Here is a 20,421-nt window from a genome sequence, read left to right as displayed (position 1 = left end):
TTCATTGCAGTATTAATTTAATAGCTAATGTGCATTATTCACATTGATATGCAAATCCATGTGACATTAGTCCAACATGCAGCTGCTTAGAGAGTTGCATTCATGCATCTTACGCCACTCTGACCCACTAGTGTTAGAAGATTTGTTGATCTAGTATGTTCTCCTTCAAGGGAAGGCAGGGAACATTTAAAGTCTTTTGGCCATCTCAGATTTTGTTGCAGAGGAAAAGCCTTTTTTTTTTTTTTTTTTTGCAGCCTGCTGTTTCTAACACATGTAGATGCAAGCACAGTTGTTTTTCCATTCTTCAGGGATGCTTCTTCTTGTTTTTCTGTTCTTCCTTAAGGTCTTTTGCATTACATCTGGACTTCAATGCTGCTAACATTTCCCCTGTCGTCAGGTTGGCTCCCTTCATTATCAGTCGATCTCCATCAGCTGTAAATGAAGAAAATCTTAAGAAGTACAAAGTGACAACTACTCTAGTGTGCAGCTGTTTTATACATATAAATCCAAATACCCTGTTTGTCTTGTCTGATTAGAAAGTACTCCAGATACCAAGGAACCTGGCTATGCACCACAGCCAAAGAAACTGCACACAATATGCATTCAGTTTTCACTTCTGCATTGCATTATTGAAAAATCTGATACATTTGTCTAGGTATGCCTATAGTAAGAACACATTTGATAAGAATGGCTCATACTATGCCCCTGAAGTCATCTCAGAGAAGGCAAAGAAGGCATTGGAAGGCACACATGGCTAAGCATTTTAGTAGCCTGTTGTCTGTGGTCCATTTAACATACTTCTTCAGCCAAAACAACAAATTGGTTCACACAATCTGGTGGTTATAACGCAAAAAAATAGAGAGCACTAGGATTTCTAAAATTCTGAAAGAATTTATTTTAAAACAGGCAGGAAGCAGTAGAAGTTGAGTATTGTACCCAAGTTAATTATTTTGCAAGATTTGCAAATACAAAACCAATACCTAAACCCATATAGTGAAATACCATGCCTAGCATCCACGTTCCAGCCCCATCTTTGCCAACGGCAAGGGCTACAAACACTTCACTGGAGAAAAATCAGCTCTTAAAAAATGAAGAGTTTAGAGGTGTCTTGGCATTAATGAAATAAACTGCTTTGGGTTTGCACTGTGAAAAAACATAAAGCTTTACTGCTTTAGTCTTAATACAACACAAGAATGGGAAAGACAGAGGCACGGGGGAGAGAGATACAAGCAATGTTAACATTGCAACAGGTAGACTTTCCTAAGCAAAACAAAGAACATTCAACAGTTTTGACATTTCCACCAATTCACTAAAAACATGGAAGTTTAAAGATAAGGGGTAGCACTAATCAGTAATAATGAAAACTTTAATGGGCTACATGACATATTGGTCCATTACAGCACAGCAGGAAAGAAGATGCAGCCAGAGAAAAGGACAAAAGCAGATTAGAGCCATCTGTTCATAGCCTAGAATCTGGGACACTTCCAGAACCGATGAAATTTCCACCACCAATTCCCTGCCTGCTCACTATACCCTCAAAGGAAACCAAGAAATTTGTTGTACATAGTTGACCTCATTCTGCAGGTCCATCTGCACATGTATGGCCTCATCCATCTGAGCAGTTCCTTCAAGTTACAGATACTCAGTTGCAAAAGCAACTAAGGATATTATTCAACCTTCTGTTCTCAAGACTGAGATGCCTCCACCACAGGTAACAGAAAAAAATTACAGAAAGTAAACAGATTATTATATAAAAACGGAGCTACATTTACTTTCCTGGAACTGTACCTGACTGCAAGGTCATGTGAGTACAGCACTACAAAAGTACACTCAGCTCCAAAGTTGTCATTGTTGGATCTAAGATCCCTTAGATCTAACTGTAGTAGAGACATATATACACATTTATCTGGATATCAGGCTGTTAGTGACACACTGTTTCTTCCTCCCCATTGCACAACTTCTAGCTATGGACCAGAGCCAAAAAAAAAATCACAGTTAAAAAAAAATATATAGAATACAATAACACTGCAACAACACAAACCCAGTGTTTTTTTCTTTGTTTAAAAAAAAGCTCCTTACCAAACGTCACATCTACAACTGGTTCAGATCCATCATGTCTCACATCAGCAGTCACTTGACAGTTTGTATTAGTAGCCTGGATTTTTTTATGGTAAATACATTGGAGAAAATTTCTGAAAATATATTAATATATTAAGTATCTTGCAGACAGAAATTAAAGCATATTTCTAAAACTAATTTGCATATTTTGATATTGCTGGGTAACAAAGTATAAACAAAACAGGATTTGTACTTAAGTTTAGACAGGTACTTCTTATGAGAGAATCACTCTTAAAAATCCAAACTGATATTCCTTATATGCTAACATGTAAAAAGCATACTAAAGAACTGTGTAAAACTCCAGTGTATATACTTTCTGTGTTTCTCTCAGCTGGGTTAGCCACAATAATAAAACAAACAGCAAAGTGATTTTCGTTTTTCTTTATACATCATTTGCTTGCCAATGTTTTCTTGTTTGGGTTTCAGACAGCATTTATTTGTGAGCATCTTTGGTCTCCTGTAGATTTCTGAAATGCATGACAGCTACTTTAAACTGCTATTCTGGCAGCTTGAAGATATTCTAAGTGTTACTAAATTCATTTTAAAAGTAGGTGTGCCTGTAAAGTCATTGCAAAACGACATTTTGCAATTGTTTGGTACAGAACCTACATCGCTGCAGAAGCACAATCCCTTAAATTTCTCCAACAATTACAGGGATAAAGGAGCTGCTGTTGCCCCGCTTCCCCGTTACCAGCATCTGGACTTGTTGCATACCCTCACTACAGGATCAGCCACTGAGGGGCAACCCACTGAGCACTTTGGCAAAGCTCAGTGCACACGCCTGTAGAAAGGGTCTCCAGCTGGGCACAGACCCTCCGCACACAGCACGGAATGAGCCCTGGGTGCCAAAGGCCAGCCCCGCGCCCGCCGGGAGACGCGCGGAACCCGCGACCCGGGAGGCCGCAGCAAGGGCGCACGGAGGGCGCTGGGGCGTCTACACACATGGAGCCCGGACAGAGCGGGGCCGGGGCCGGGGCCGGGGCCGGGGCCGGGGCCGGGGCCACCCCCGCAGCCCCCTCACCTCGTGCTCTCCACGTTGGGCTCGAAGGGGCAGAACCGGACCACGATACTCTTTACCGGCCGCAGCACCACGCTCATCTTGGACGCCATCTTCTTCCTGTCCTCTACTACAGATCCCAGCAGCCCCCGCGCAGGGGCGCGCGATGGTGGCGGCCGCGTCGGCTCGCCCCGCAGGCACATGGGAACTGTAGTCCGTGCCGCGGCCGTGGGGGCGGGAGGCCGCGGGTGCGCTCCCTTCTCTGGGCGGGCCGCCGGCCCCCGTTTCATGACCCGAGGCGCTCAGAGCCAGGCTCCTTCCTCGCTGTGGAGGGAGAGCTGACCTGCCTGTGTCAGAGAATCATAGACTGGTTTGGGTTGGAAGGGAGTTTAAATTTCATCTAGTTTCAACTGCTCTCCCTGTGCAGGGACACCTTTCACTAGACCGGGTTGCTCAAAGCTCCATCCAGCCTGGCCTTGAACACCTCCAAGGCTGAAGCATCCGCAATTTCTCTGGACAACGTGTTGCAGTGCTCCACCACCCTTACAGCAAAGAATTTCTTCCTAATAATCTAATCTAATCTCACTCTGCCAGTTTAAATCCATTTCCCCTTGTCCTGTCACTACGTGCTCTTGTAAAAAGTCCCTCTCCAGCTTTCTTGTAGGTTCCCTTCAGTACTGGAAGGCAACAACAAGGTCTCCCCCAGAGACTTATCTCCTCCAGGCTGAATAACTGTGACACTCTCAGCCTTTCCTCGTAGGAGGGGTTCTGCATCCCTCTGATCATATTTGTGGTCCTCCTTTGGACTTGGTTCAACAGGTCAATGTACTTTGTGTACTGAGGACCCCAGAGCTGGACGCAGCAGTCCAGGTGGGTTTTCAAAAGAGTGGAGTAGAGGGGGAAGATAAGGATCACTAAGGAGCTGCCAATACAGCTAAAGATTAATTAGAGGCAATATTTTGCAATACATGAGGGAGGAGAGAGATTTGCAAGAGGCATTGCAGCTGGAAGTGAACACATTTGGGTTTTCGTTTGTGACGGGTTACATCCAGTAGCTGCTTCCCAGCCCTTAAATTAAGCCTGGAGAAGAGGAGGCTCAGGGGTGACCTGATCACTCCCTACAACTCACTGAAAGGAGGGTGTAGCCAGGTGAGGATTGGCCTCTTCTTCCAGGCAACAAGAGACAGGACAAGAGTACATAGTCTTAAAATGCAGGAGGGAAGGTTCAGGTTGGGCATTAGGAAGAAATTCTTCAAGTAATGGAATTGGAATGGGCTGCCCAGAGAGGTGGTGGAGTCACCATCCCTGGAAAGACTGGACGTGGCACTTGGTGGCATGTTGTAGCTGACATGGTGGTGTTTGGCCATAGGTTGGATTCGATGACCTCAGAGGTCTTCTCCAACCTAATTGATTCTGTGACTCCGTCTGGGTGCCAGTGTCGCCGTGTGTCCGGGTGCCACTAGATGGCACGCACCTCCCTGGCAAATGGCTCCGCAGCACCGGCATCTGGGTGAGGGCTGGGGACGGCAGCCAAGGCATTCAAGCATTCATTGTGAATTTCTATGCAATATTCAATACATACCCACGCTCCCGACCTACGGGAACTGCATTAAATATCTATAATCTCTTGGAATGGATAACCTATTTTTAAAAGCTTATCTTTGTTTATTTCAGGTGCTCTTCCTTAAAAAACTCACATAGTCATTTGGTAAAACCATCCTCTTCACTGAGGTTTAGACAAGAAATTAACTACCAAAACTAAGCACAATGGAGTTAATATAGTTGTAATATTTGGAGTTTTTATTCTCTCTCTCAAGATTATATATATATATATATATATATATATAATATATGTTATATATAATGGTCTTCCCTTGTGGAAAAAAATGGAAAAAATACATTATTATGAGATACCTTTTAAAAGACCTCACTGTAACCAATAAATAGCTGGTTTAAATAGGAATTTTTCCTATACAGTTGTCTTAGATACAGGGCCAGGTAAATAGAGTATTTTACATTCGGAAGGCAAAAGTAACTTAGGAAATTTCAACATCTCTTTCTTCATTATAACACAAAGAGCTCAATGTATTCCATTTAAAATCTGCGGCAAAACTTCCATTGGCTTCTATGGCAACACTGAAGGAATAACATCCGTAAAGGACAGGGGAAGAAAGAATGGTCACTGATTTTTCTAAAGGCTCCATTCTTCACACTGTTGGTACTGTGGCACTCACTGACTTAAAAATATGCATAACCAAAACAGGTTTATATTTTCTCTTATTCATTTTGATAGTAATTTGAGAAGAATGTTTAGCTTACCTTGCACAATTAAATGACGAGAAAATTTTGTTTACTCCTTTCCATGGTCAGATCAGTTAATTTTTTGACTTTTATTGTCAGCAGTAAAATTTGCATCTTTCCCCTTAAGCCATCTGTTTGGAGTAATCAAACACTATCTCTGATTATTCGGAGTATTTTTTAATTTTTTGAAGTCTGAGGGGTTCCCAGTAACACCATACAACAGGTATCTGTTAACTGAAAGGCTGTAGACTTGGGATGAGTTATGCAAATAAAGGTCTGCAGTATTAATTACACTAAGTAAATGTTCCTCTTTTCTCATTGATCATTCCAGATCTCTTAAATGCAGGGAATATTCTTCTGCTTTTCCTCCTGTTTCTTACTTAACTGCTTTAATTTTCTGTTATGTTTTCTGACTATAGAAAGGCCCACAGTTCAGAACTCTTGAAAATTTCTCCATGGTTTGGTGTAGTGGGTTCAGTTTGTAACCCGGTGGAAACACCAATTTAGTGTAGTGGTTCGGTTACTTACTTATTCTCCTTCTGTGAGATAAGAATTAGGAGAAAGCAAAGCAGGCACAAAACTTAAAAGAATATAAAGAAGTTTATTAACAGACCTAAAAGAAAGAAAAAAAATCAGACCACACTTTCAGAACACTTCTCCTCCCCCCACCTTTCTCCCTTCTCCCACTGACAATGTAAAAAGACAACCCTTGAGATTTTCAGTCAGTTTACCACTTCTATAATAACCTTTTTCAGTTCACTTAGGGAGAGGAGTCTCTCTTGCTCATGCTATGGAGACATCTCCACAAGAAGTTCTCTCATGGCTTCAGTATCATGAGACAGCCGCCTGGGTTGGTTCTCTGCTTGCATGTGAGAGTCCCTTCCCCCGACTTACAGCTTTTCCCACAACGGCTTTCAAGGGTCCAATCTTGAGCTACTGGGGTACCATTTTAAGGTTGAGCTGTTCAGAAACAGAGGTTCTCTTCACCTATCTCTGGGAGCATCTTCTTCTCTAGGAACAGAGGTCTTCTCCTTCCGATTTGGAACAAGAGTCCTCATCACTTCCATCTCTCCCTGTTCAAACTTCTCATCAAATTACAGCTGCTTCAGCATTTGCTTATTCCAGCACAGGTGCTTTTGCTCACAAGTACAGTTTGAACACTCCACCCCCCCATGCTTTCATGAAATTACAATGGGTACTCTGAGGTATCATAGTCCATCACCATAGCTTTACAACAGAATTTCAGCTTCTAAGCATTTCCTCTTTCTCCTCCCTCAGGGTTTCAGCTCTTCCTTCTTTACTGACTTTGGTGTCTCTCTGGTGCTCTATTAACTTGCTGTCACGTTACCCTCTTCCTCTGACTTGGGAGAGGATTGATGTCTGCAGGCTTCATCTGTTCTGGAGGAAGCTTACAGCACTAAAAGGGTTAATCTCACCTGGGCCCGCAGCTGGAATTCGCTTATCGCTGTTGGTCACATGATCTTTGCCAGGCTGTGGGCCTCAGACGAATTTTTGGCCATACTGGAGGGGGGGGTGTGTGGAGCCAGGCTGTGCCATCTGCACGTAACAGGGCTATGGGGGGGCCGAGGATGGAACGGCGCCCCACGGCTCCAGGATGGCTGTGTCCCAGCCTGGGCCCACTGGGCCTCACGGGCCCCCCCTCCCAGTTACCTGTCCCAGGGCCGGAAGCAAGAGAGAGCTTTCTCGGGGTTTGTTCGTTCTTAAATGTGGATCACAGAGGCGTGTCAAGCTCCTTAAATGGCTTAAAAAGTTTCCAATATCCAAACTAGCCAGTTGATAGGTTCTGTCAGGTCATAGAGGAAGCTGTAAGCACCTCTTTGCAAGAGAATCACTTCCATAACTATGCTAACCCATGGCATTTGGGCATGCCTGTTTTTAGCACCTTGACTCTGGGTTTTGATTGCTCTTAAAAGGCTGCATTTCAGGTGTGCTGTAACACCTCTGTGTGTTTATTCTGTTCTGGAGACTTGGATCGTTATCTCTGACTGTCATCAGCTGATTCCCTCCTCTGCATCTTTATCCTTTTTCTGCTGAGTCTTTCTCTGAGTCTTGTCACAAACGTCAATAGGCCTGGAATTCAGCAATCAAAATGTCACGTCTGCACATCTAGTTATAATGCTGTGTAGTCCAGGAATAAAATTTAATGCTGCCTTCAGGGCAGTATGCAGTGCGGAGAAGTGAGCCAACACAAAGCCAGCAGCCTGCCTGCTCGGCACTGAGGTGATGCTTCCAGATGGCCACCCAGAAGAGGCTCTTTGAGAAAGACTGTATGCTGAGCCTGACAGGAGAAGCAAATTATTTCTGGAAACAGAAAAACAGTCTGACAAATGCGGTATCATGGAGCATATCTTTGAAAGAGCAATGGACAGAGACAGTCTAGATCACAAAAGACTTGCAGCCAGTCGTTATAAAATACTAGTTCCACATTGAAGGACATGTTGGAATGAATTCCCTACCATACTGGAGGAACACTGCTTATAGTCATAAAAATATAAACCAGTCTGTGTTTTCTGTCTGGCTTTGTTTCTTTCTTTGAACTGAATATTTTACACCATATGTCAGTTACTGAATTTTAAAAATATTTTCCCAAAGAGAAGACCTGGTAAAGGTCTTTTACTCTCTAAAAATTGTGGAAGTTAAGCATACTTTTATACTAATAGTACCATCAATTTTGCATTTTATTTATAAACCAACTAATAGTTGTATGCTGTTAATGTGGTTTTCAAAAATAAAAACAAAAAATAAAATCAACCAGCAAAGGTGCCACTTACAATGAGCCTGCTTTATAATTAATTCTGAAATAATAACTCTGCATATCAGTTCAGAAAAGTTCTTATGGGAGTGAATAAACAGATTCCCTAGTTGCTCTTTACTCCTCTGCAAATATGTATTTCTATTGCCTGAGGTTAACAACTGCCAGCAGAAATGTTTGCTAAAATAATATGCAGCATTTAACTGGCTGAGAACATACTGTGCCAATTCCTGACTTGTAACTTAATTTCTTGAGGATAATACCAAAAGCTTTATTTTGTATGTTTTCTTCCGTATCTAATAAATACTACGTTAAATTTCTGCAGTTATCCTTTGGATTTTTATGTTGATTTAAAATATGCACTTGCTTCCAGCAAAGGAAGTTCATTATCATAATAGCAAAAGGCACACAGGTGAGCTGAAATGAATGGTAACAACCCAAGGTTAGCACCTGAGTCCTTGTGGTCTGGAATCTGTTCTTGAAGCTCCAGGTAGATTTAATGTGTGTATTTTTACTTTAAAGGTCCTTGCACACAGTGGCTCACAGGTCACAGGCACAGTCCCATTTGACAGATCTGACTCTAACAGAGTCATTATCATAGTTTGAGGGGGAACAGTTTTTTCACAAGTGCAGAATTTGGGAAAAGCAGTTGTATTAGAATTTGATCTATATTTTCAAAGACTTCCTGAAGGTTTGTCTGTGCTTCAAATAACTTGTTAGAGGTTTTGAGGAGCTCAGCAGTATATTGACATTTGTACCGCTTTGCTAAGGGCATGCTTCAGTGCTGTGAATGCTGTAAGCAAAGCAGTTTGTTTTCACTGTGTTCTGCTAAGAATAGCTGTACCTATAGATTGATGGTTTAAGTTATTAGTATTGTCAGCAAAGTATAACAACACTGCTCAGTTGAACGTGGTGACCAGCCAAGATAGTCTCTCTGTACGCTTTCATTTTTTCCATGTCAAGAACTTTCACTTTATATTCTACAAGCTTATTTATGCACCAGTTTTAACTTCTATTTTATAGAGTTCAAGAAGGTATCTAGGCATGGCCTACACGTACACCATAGAATACCTACTTAACACAGATAAAAGTTGAAACATAAAGAGTCTAGACATTTAGACATAAAGGAACTAGATATCAAAATAGGGGATTTTTATGCAACCATTTACTGTAACAAGTTTCATATAATTGTATCTATTTATTAACATAAGTAAAAGGTATCTCCTCAAGGGAGTCATTGTAAAGAATTCTTATCACCCATATGACCATATTTCTTTAAACTCAAACATGTATCAATGTCAGTGACATGTTACTAAATTTAGTTTGTAATTCCAATGTACAGGTAGTTTGACTTACTGAGAGGCCATGTGTCTTGGTTTGAAAGACAGGTGTCTGCTAAGGAAGGCAGGAGCCTCCCTTGGAATGGCAGATGCAACCCTCTTCCCTCCGCTATAATTTTGAAATCAAGGGATTTTAGGCAAAGATGTGGGAAATAGGAATAACAGTTCTTTACTCTATATATATATGTATATAACCAGTCAAACAAACAACAATAACTATGGCAGTAACAGCAATCACAAACCCAGTCCCAGCCTTCTCGGCTGTCAGGCCCTTTCCCCTCGGGTGCAGTTCCGCTCGCAGCCGGCAGGGGCGCTGGCGGCTCCCGGTGAGCAGGGCAGGTGCGATGGTTCCCCCGCGGCTGCAGGGGGCGCTCCGGAGCGAGCTCGGGGAGCACGCGGCACCGGTGCCCTGGGATCCCGGGAAGGGATGGGACAAAGGCTTCACAAACCCCTGGGCAGCTGATCCCGGTGTCCGGCCGGACCCTCGGGAACAGCAGGCTGGAACGGCAGGGACAAGCACAAATCCCGGGTGGCAGACGCGATATATCCAAGCGGAGAACCCCCCTGGAGGTCGGGCAGGCAGGACGAGCACGGCTACAACATAGCGAAGACTCGAAGCAACGGCAGGGCAGGGCTGCCACAGCCCGGTTCCCAGCGGGGCAGGGAAGGCGGCTTTGGGATCCCGGTGTTTCCAGCAGAAAGAAAAACGGCCGAAAAGAACCAGCAGCTCCTCTCTCCCCGAACGCCGAGACCAAACTGCCCCCACACCCAGGTGAAACAAAAGAGTAGCCAGGCGCACCCCACCCTCAATGGGTAGCTCTTTGTCTTCCTTAAGTACCCAGCGATTAGCAACAGTATGGGGGAAAATTCCTTTAACAGAAAAAAAACCCTAGAACTCTTAAAACCCCAACACCATGATAAAAATATTCTTAGTTGTAAATTTAAATATGCCACAATATCCTTCATGTGAAGCTCGTTCTACATTTGCAGTCCTATGCTCAGTTACAAAAAAACCACACCAAACCCCCTAGCAACTGGATCATGAATCTGTGGATCTTCCCTTGTACTAGAATAAAAGAGATAAGTTTTGTTAAAAGCACAGGAAGAGTACGATTCAGGTGGTGTCACACAAGAATTCCAGGTGCAATGAGGTCAGTGATATGCACTGACTTACTGCAGCAATTAATAGAATAAAAATCTGAGCCATTTTGAAGTTTTGTCAGGTATCTCCTTGCGTGATTACATATGTGTGATTAATAGTAGTGTAATAATTACATTATTGTGTACTAATTGAAGTAACATGTCCGAAGATAGAGGAGAACAAATAAGATAATGACAGAGCTGTTTGTTCTACATACAGCAGATGCATTATAGAAACAATAGGCAGCAGATGACAATTTAGATAGATATTCCCAGGAAATTTATGTTACACAGATGAAATTAGGAATATGAAATGCCATATAATTAGCAAAACTGGTGAATTTTATTCAAGCATATATTACCATTTAATACAGGAATGAAGCAAGTATCATTTCTCAAAGCAGTGCTTTTCAACCTATGGACCGTTAGTCTTCTGTGGCCTATGGGTTCATGAAGGTTTATTTTAATAAAATAGTAATTCTTACTCTCGGAAGACTTCCAGTCAGGGTCGAGGAGTCTCAATCTCCCGTTGAACACTGTGAGGATCCACAGTGTTGCTGATCTTTATAGATCAGTAAAGGTTGATCACCATGGTGTAAGTGGTCGCTGTTCAGCCCTGATGATGAGACAGCAGAGTATTGGTACTAGGCTAGTTCCAAATGGTCAGATTTTCCAGACAGAGATTCTTAATGATTTAAAAATATCAAAGATTCTTCTCTGTATCACTCAAACAAGAAGAAATCATCACAATTTTCACCTGGTCTTGAATAATTGACAGTATATCCACATTTCATCCCTCTTGAACTACAGTAATTGACTTAAACATCTCCGGGCCCTTAGGATAACCCATTAAATTCTTACCTTTAGCCAATTTCTTGCATGACGTATTAAACAGAGAATGTGCAAGACAGAGATTTCAAACATTTGTGTTTAGTTTTGTTCATGTAATACTTTTTTTCACATTGAAATTGCTGGATCAAATTTCACTAAAGTCAGTCACATTTCTCTCTGTAGTACTGATGGGTAAAAATTATCCTGATGAATCAAAACTACTAAACTAGAAATATTTCTAATACATTTATTTTTATGCCATTTTCCCTTTTTCTTGATGAATGAGCAGTGTAAAAAGATAAGAGATTAATAACTATAATCTATATAAATATATAAGATATATATTCAAGCATATATTACCATTTATATTTTTATTTGTATTTGTTATATTTATTTGTAATATATGTATATTTAATATATGAAATATAGAAAAAGATATAAAATACAATTTCTTTTCAGAAAATCATTTCTAGCAGTAAGAAAATTTGTCTCCTCTTATCAATGTGCCATTGATAACGTAGTGGAAATCAAACATTTGTGACTGGTATGACCATACTAAGCTGTAGAGCTCTACAGAGATACAAACAAATATTTAAGGGATAACCACTTCAAAAGGAAGCAGAGAAGCTATGAATTTAGCTATTTCATTCAATCTCCATCATGCCTGCAATGAAAGAGTACATTCATTTACAGTAGTCCCTCCCAGCAAATCCGTATCATCAAGAACAGGATAAAACATCAGTTTCCAAGGCAGCTTTTTCTGGCAAAATACATCAGTTCTGTCTTGACCCCAGGTACAGTAACAATGTGAGGCTTGAGGGGCACAGGTTGTACTGCAGCAGCTGAGTTTATTAGCAGGACTAAAATTCAGGTGGTATCTGACCATTCTTAGCCCACTCCCATGCTACAGGCACAGAACAGGTTTGTCTCCGCAGACGCTCCGTTGTCCAAACTAATAACAGTGATGCTTTTGCCGTGACTGCACAGAAAGGAGCGCACTATTTGAGAAAGGCAGCAGCACACAGCAAAGAGGCAACTGCCTGTGGCTTCCCACAAAATACATTTACGCCAGCAGACAGCTTCTGTGGAACAGTGGTGATGAGCCAAAGGTCTCTGCTGCTGCACCCTGCGCTGCCCACAGTAGCCAACAACACTGCTCTGCCTTTTGTGGGGCTTCCACCAACATGGCTGTAATCAAGCAGATTTCTTCTCCCAGTCTTAGAACAAATCGATAACTGAAATAGAGTATGTATATATTTGTCTATTTGGTAGTGACACATTTAAGTTTTAAATCCTCTGTGCTTCTTACTGGCTAAATAAGCTGCTTCTGTCTCCCCATCTCTCAGGGCTTTTGGGACATAGTCAATACCTATAAACTGTAGAGATGTGAAGGGAGGTTTCATCTCATTAAAGTGTTCCACCAGTGGAGATTTCTGTGTTCCCTCTGGTGATTTGTGACCACAATTTCTGACCTTTACTGTCTGTGTTGTCTCACTTATACATTGTGTGCCCCTAGGGAACGTACTCACGTACATCACACGACTTACTAGCAGATTTTTGCTTTATGTTATATACCTTCCTTCTCCCCTATCAGAGTATTCTCATCTGTTTATAGATCGTGTAATAGCTCAATGGGTAAAATCATTCTTCTAGAAGAGCAGGTTCTGGGAAAATTACTGATATTGCTTTCAGATATTGCTTCTCTACCAGATTTTTCACTGCACTTATGTCAATAATGCAATTTTTTACTCTTTAATGCTACAATTCCTCAGTAAAAACCAATTATCTTTAGAAATATCATAGCTGTTAGGGTTTTTTTTCCACTATGCTTATCATACCTGAGGTTCAGATTGTGTCATGTTGCTAAGCTTTCTGGAAACTGGGTTATGACTCAAACTCTTTCTCCCTCTTAGAGAACCTCCAAGAGTCTTAAAGTGAGTCACAAAATAAAAGTACAAGTGAAGGAAGAGTTACTCAGCTTCCTAACCATACACAGAGTCCACATACTTCAAAATGTCCAGGAATTGTGGGCATGTGATTCCCAGGGCATCCCATTGGAAGCCAGCAGTGCTGGCTTCATAAGTCTCCCATGGATCCCCTGCTGCTAAATATTCAATTTGGCCCCATGGTAACGCAGCTTCCCTCTGCTCATGAATGCAGCCCCAACATAACAAATTACACTTGAACAGCTTGAGAGCTGCAGGTGGCTGAAGAGTCCCCAAACTCCCACCCACCATCTAACAGCAGCCAGCAGTTTCCAAATTTGTTGTAAATCCTTGCAGCTAGTAACTACAAACATTCATCGTTTTCTCCATCTAAAGAAATTAGGCTGCTGCCTTCTCATCCTAGAAGTGTGGGGAGGGCAAGTCAGAGGAGGAGACTATGCTAAAAGGAGCCTCACAAAGACAAATGGGGCCAGAAAGAAGCTGTACTCAAAGAAATGTAAGTCTAAACCATTCTCCATTCTCTGTGTTGCTAAAATTTCATTTTACAGAGAGAAGTGTGTGATTAGGATTCTGATCCTCACCAGAAATTTGATGCAGCCACCAACAGCTTTACTAAAATACTAATTTTTGAGTGACAGTGCACACTCTTGCATAAAAATGCTCTTTCTATCCACATCCGGTTTAAATCTATGCATAATTGGCTCCACATGACTTGTTCTCCACATGTGACTCCACATGATCAAGTTCTTGGAGCAAAAATCGGGAAACTCGATAAAGTGAAGCACCATGGGAATGACAACATTATATGTATTTATGAAACTTCCATTAGGAAAAGTAGTCAAACATGAAGCAGTCTTAGTCTGCACAGCACAAGAGTATGCATGAAAACACATAACATCTAGATGAAATAGAAAAGGGGTATCAAACCCTTTGGTTGGTTTCAATCCATAAAGGGATTGCTCTGCCCCTTTAGGAGCTTGGTGTGGGCTGAGCAGCACTGGTCAGCCAGTGCTTGAAACCTTGGATGAAAAGGCTCATGCTTTGTTTTTTTTGGTAGCCATTCCAGAGAAACTCTGGATGCAGTGAGCTGGAAAAGTTATTTTTCAGCTCGTTCCATTCAATTCAGCTCACTCAGGTGACATTCAATAAAGAGATGTCTCAGTTAAATGAGTGCACTTTAAAGCCTTTATGTATTATATCAATCAAAGAATCAAAATGAAGAAGTTGCTTGAAAACTGCTGATTAATTGTAAAAGTTAATACTGGTGCAGAAAAGAGAAGAAAGGAATAACATGCCAACCTAATTCTTAACTTGTTATCTAGAAACTGTTGAAGCCACATAACCAAAAATTATAAAGTAGGAAACAAAAAAAGCCCCTCCAAATAATAAGACTATATCATGTTATATAATTTTCATCTGTTTGATAAGGAAAGATAAGTAACCACAACATACTTGGAATTACATGAGGCTGATGGTGCTTTGGAAAGGCATCAGATGGCTATGAGCACCTCCCTGTATTTTGCACCAGTGCTTGTGTAGAAGAATCAGATGCTTTCCACTGCTAATACTCATGGCAACAGGGATCCAGGCTTACGCAAGGGTGCATCCATTGAAACCACTGGTGTTCTGTGACAAAATATAGCCCTGTCTGAGGAGGCCCATAGGGAAATGACTCCCTGGATGAGCCTCTGAATCCATGGGAGCTGACTTTGTAGGGTCACCATTTTGTTCAGCAAGAGCATTTGGGTCCATTCCCCTTCAGCTTTCTAGTGCTCAGGGAGTGATTTTTCTGTGCAAATAAGGAAGAGATAAATCCAAACCTTCCCAAAAATATTCCCTGAATATTAAATGTTTAGGCATATTAACCTGTCTCTGTGCTTGTTTCTGGGATGGTGCTGACCAGCTACAAAACCTGTGCTCAGAATCAAGGGTTTGTTGCCATTAAATTTGTCCATTGGTTCAAAATTCTTGAAATTTCTGAATACAACTAAATAAACTCTCTTTAATGCCAGAATAGCCTTCTAACTAATATGAATTTAGTATTAATTCCTTTTAAAAAGCTGAGTGCCACAGAAATGGTGGCTGTGTCTAATTGTGCCAACACTATGTGGAGCTCACTTGTATGTTATAGCTAGGCAAGTCATATCAGATTTGCTTTAATGGATTTTCCCAGAAAGCATTTTCTCAAACCGGTGCACAACTTAACAACCAGAGCTTGTGCAGTTCTTGTCTTGGATGTTTCACAATGTCATTTTTTGGTCTTCTAAATCTGACGCTCCAACTAAAGTAACATAGCAAGTAATGTTGGCAATAGAAGCAGGTAATGTGAAATTCATACCTCACACCTGTTTTCCTATGCCACTTAGTCTGTGCCAAAATGCTACTCTCTTGTTGGAAGCTAAGCAAATATCAGATGCCTTTCATTTCCCAGACATGTGTGCCACATGCCACAATGTGCTCCAAGTCTTATTTGCATTTGAAGAAGAAAGAATCAGTCTTTTGTGTGTTTTTATTGCAATCATTGTGGTTGTAAGGATATCTTTTTCCTGGCAGGTATAGATTGCTTAATTGGTCTGTCCAGCCAAGTGCCTCTGTTTTTTTCTACATTATCATCCTGCTTGTAAGACTTGTGCTACCCTAATTTCTTTTTCTACTCTCCTAAGCATGTGTGACAACAATGAGAAAGTGTAAGGTGAAAGGACCCCCCATTCTGTTTCTTTGCAGTATTTCTTGCTTCTTCTACTGTGTGCTGGCTGTTTTGCTTTGGGGAACACTGGCCGAACTGCAGAAAGTCTTCTATGGCTTAAACTACAGCCAGTGCTGTGTCTTATAAGGATGCAGGACTCCCCTGCTGCCTCCTAACTTCCCTGTTTCTTACAGACAACTCCAGCCTGGAAACATTCTTGACTAGCCTGCTGCCTTTGGATTTCCTTGGTGGAAGAGGAAGAATGATAGCAGGAGAAAACTCATTGATCACGGTGACATCTCTTTCTCTGCCTTCATTTTTATGAATGGGTTCATTTCTCTTTCTGCTGAACTCATCCAGAGATTCTAAAGGATCCAAGTGAAAAAAAGAACTGGTAGAGTTCTGCACTCCTGGACAAGATTCAGCTGTCTTTCCATGTGTGCTTACTGTTATTTAAGAGAGTGGGTGCATCCTGCCTGTTTTCCAGCTGCCCACCTCATGGGAAGGTCCAGCTTTCTCCTAAGCCCAACGTCATATCTGCCACCCCATGCAAATGACTTGGATATCCCAAAGTACATCCAAAGGATGTCTTAAGAAGTGCACTCACATCCCTGGATTCTGTAAGCATAGCAAATATTTTAATTTAATTCATTGGATGTGGGAATAAGTTTGGACTGTGTCCTGGGTTGCAGTGTATTCTATTACCAGCCTCAGGAGCTGTTGAAATCAGGTGGGGCAGTGTTTCCTTGCCTCCTCCCCCCAGACTATCTTTCTGTTAATGGCCCATCATTGTCCTGCTGCCTGACTCAGAGATAACTCCCTCCGGACTATCTCCTGTTAATGAGCCTAATCAACACTTGGCCTCATGACTCATTACCCCATTGTGAGATGCTCCACCCAGAGGGAGGAACCAAGCATTCCATCGTGGATATAATCTGGTGATTAGACAATCCTTCCCACCGGATTTTCAGAGGACAGGAGCTACACAGCCACCACTGCACCTTCTGAGGAGGAGCAGACCCTTTTTCTACAGGGTCGCCACTTTGGGAGGACTGCAGCCACCATTCTACCAGACTGCTACCACCACCCTGCCTAACAGGGTGCCAGGTTGTATCCTAACTCTGTCAGTTTAACCCAGTGTTATCCGCTTTTATTGTTTTTTCTTTCCCCCTCCTTTTATTTCCCTATTAAATTGTTATTCTGACTTGGTGTCTCCCACTAGTTTGTTTTCAAACTAGTACAGACTGATATTACAAAAATTACGGTTCTTTTCAGTAATGTTTTCAAGATTCTGGTATTAGGACACCAAACAGAATTGTTTCATTAAACAGCTATCTGCCAAGATCTGTAAAAGAGGAAATGAGGAACATTTTACCTTTTTTTGGTGTATTTTTCAATTTTTCTTCAGAGTGTGTAGCTTTTTTTCTGAGTAGAGATCAGCATACTCAATAACAAAGGCAGATAGAATATATTTTAATGTCATTACTGTTGTGAAAAGTCAGAAAATAATTAATTGTTTGCTTTTAAAGTCTTCTTTTATATGGGAGAAAGAAAGATCAGCAATAAATAATTTTAAGTGAGGAATGCAACTAGATTTGGAGGATTTTCTGGGAATATGACTTACTTTCTCCTGCTCCAACCTAAGGACCAGAATGAAAGTAAACAAATGGCATCAGCCCATGCATCAGATTGTAGTGAAGTCAGCTGTTGACAAGTCACCCTAGCAGTGTTGCTAGAATTTAGCTGCTAGGTGATGTCAGAACGGCTGAACTTGCTGTCAAATTACCTCAGTTTACCACTTGCCTGCTGTGCCTCCCCAGTTAGACATAAAATCTATTAATTTCTTCTTGCCTGTCTGGGTGAATTTCATACTCTGTTATGAAAAAGTAAGATCTCTCCAGCTCCAACAGGAACCCATCTTTAAGCTGTTTGGGTTTTTTTCTCCATGAGCTGGCCCAGTTGGCCATTGTGGCCATTGCTATGTGTAAATAGCTCACTAAGGTAGGAGCTGTGTGAAGCTCTGGAGCAGTGTGGGCTTCACCTGCCAGACAACTCCTAACCAGGGGCTCTCTTGTGACATGCCCAGAGAGTTACTACCAGGCTGTACTGTGCCAGGTATGGTTTTGCTCTGCTGAATAAAAGCTATGAATATATCAATTCAAGCCAGTTTAAAAGTTTTTCAGAGGAGAACTTCAACTGCATGATGTTTCATTATAATGTGGCATCAAAAAACATAGCTGGGAGATACGAAGCAATAACATGGGTGTCAGGAAATAAGAAATTATGGTACAGATTCAACAGAAAGAATAATGGAATTTAACTACCCCTTCATAAGAAACACACTTCAGACTCCTTTGGCCTTTTCAGGTCTAGCAACAAAACACATTAAATGCAGTGATAGTAGTGAACAGGTTTGAAGGGTCCAGAGAGAAGAAACACATCTTTCCCCATTGGAATACTCCCAGAAACATCTCAGTGTTGCTGGTTGCCACCATGAGAAGTTATCTTGGGGCAAAGGTGCAGAAATGTGCCTGGGAAGTGCTTCCCTGCCCCAGGATAGTAGTCCTTAACCAGAGTGAGGCAGCTTCTATCCTAAAATGCGTCCACATTTACAGCTTCACAGCTCACAGCCGCCTTCATTCAGTTCTATCCAGCAGGTTTTTGTTGTTGTTATAACAATGGGCTTTTCTACTCTTTGGATTTAGGTAAACAATCAGATAATTTGATGAAGCGCTGTAGGTGGAAACAGTATGGTTTTTTCCCACTGCACAGTGCTTAATAAGAATAATAATAATAATGTTGTGTCTGCCAATTTTTCTTTCTTCCTTTAATTTGATCAAATGAATGTTCCTTAGATAATTAGACTCCCAGGCTACTTAAATGTGGATCACTCCAGTGGCTACTTCAGCCATTTGGAAGAAGCACACAGCAGCTTCACACAGAGAGGAAAATAGTATCAGCTTTGCTATCCCCCAGGAAACAAACACAGATGTTCTCCACTCGAAACTAGAGCAATTTATCATTTCCTGCACACTACAAGACTGCTAGGTTCAACAAAAAGGTAAAAGGGGAACACTGAAACAGATCTGGAAGACCTTAGATGATACAATATAGAAATTTGTGCTGCAAGGGACACACAGAACAGGAGTAGTGTTTATTCATTCCATGTCAGTATTTAAAAGCAGAATGATGGTGGCAGTGTACTGGTACTGTCTGGAGGGGGAAGTTTCTGTAGACAAAGGTAAAAATACACGGTTTGAATCCTTCCAGCTCCTGCAAGAAAAACTTCAACAGATTGATCCATATTTGGATGCACCACATCTAAAGAAACCCATGTGACTTTAGCTGAATGTAATTGGCTATTTTCTGTTCACTAAGTGTTCACATTTCCTTAAATTTAGTTCTTTAGTGATGGACTGTTGAAATGTGAATTACAAGATTTTGCTATAATTGATCAGATTTGTCGCAAGGTATTCTCCATCTGGGTGACTTATGTATAAACACAATATTTCAATTACATAGATCCTTGTGAAACAACATCTTTGAAATACACTCGCCAAACCTCTCTGCAGGCAGGTAGGAATGTGTGGGGCTTTTTGCAAGTTTCACAGGAAGGAGCCATAAAAGTGAGCTCAAAATTATAAACTACTTAAAAACAGGATTATGAAAAAATATTAAGAGTAGGTTTATCAAGTGCTGTTAAGTATAGCAGCTTTACTTCAGCTCTGCTCCCTTAACCCTTGATTCCTGGAATGAACAAGTGCAAAAGAGGGATCCCTCAATATTTGTGGCTTCCTTATATTTCATAAACTCATAGAATACCATGTTGGAAAGGACCTCAAGGATCATCTTAGCCAATGTTTCTTGGCAAAAGCATGGTCTAGACAAGATGCCCATCGCCCTGTCCAGCTGGATCTTAAAAGTGTCCCGTGTTGGGGAATCCACCACTTCCCCATGGAGATTAAGCCAACGGCCGATTGTTCTCATTGTGAAAAAATTTTATTTCCAGTCTAAAGCCCCCTAGTAGTAACTTGTACCCATCACCCCTCATCTTTTGCATGTGACTCATTGTAAAAGAATGGAGTCTCTCTTGTTTTTTAATTTCTGGATGATAGTGATAAGGTGTCCCCTATGTCGTCTGTTCCCAAGGCTGAACAAACCCAGTTCTGCTTTTCCTTGTATGGCAGACTTCCCAGTCCTTTGCCTGGTGTGGCTGCCTGGCCACAGCTGAATTTGGGACTTTCTGGAATCACAGCAGGGATGTACTGGGCAGAATTCACTTGGGATCT

The 20,421-nt window shown here is 41.5% G+C and overlaps 1 protein-coding gene across 1 annotated transcript; it reads right to left on the bottom strand.

Moving 5' to 3' along the window:
* Positions 1-3,263, bottom strand: MRPL53 (mitochondrial ribosomal protein L53). Its single transcript, XM_048286873.1, has 3 exons — positions 3,140-3,263; positions 2,080-2,192; positions 1-432 (listed from the first exon to the last, which is right to left on the bottom strand). Exons 1-3 carry the CDS (start codon positions 3,226-3,228, stop codon positions 305-307), a joined length of 330 nt encoding a protein of 109 aa, XP_048142830.1. The 5' UTR covers positions 3,229-3,263; the 3' UTR covers positions 1-304.
* Between the last annotated feature and the right edge of the window lie 17,158 nt (positions 3,264-20,421).

The sequence above is a fragment of the Corvus hawaiiensis genome, chromosome 26, assembly GCF_020740725.1.
Source record: "Corvus hawaiiensis isolate bCorHaw1 chromosome 26, bCorHaw1.pri.cur, whole genome shotgun sequence".
In the NCBI taxonomy this organism is placed as follows: domain Eukaryota; kingdom Metazoa; phylum Chordata; class Aves; order Passeriformes; family Corvidae; genus Corvus; species Corvus hawaiiensis.
Note: the sequence above shows the minus strand (reverse complement) of the source record. Positions and strands in the feature narration are given on the sequence as shown.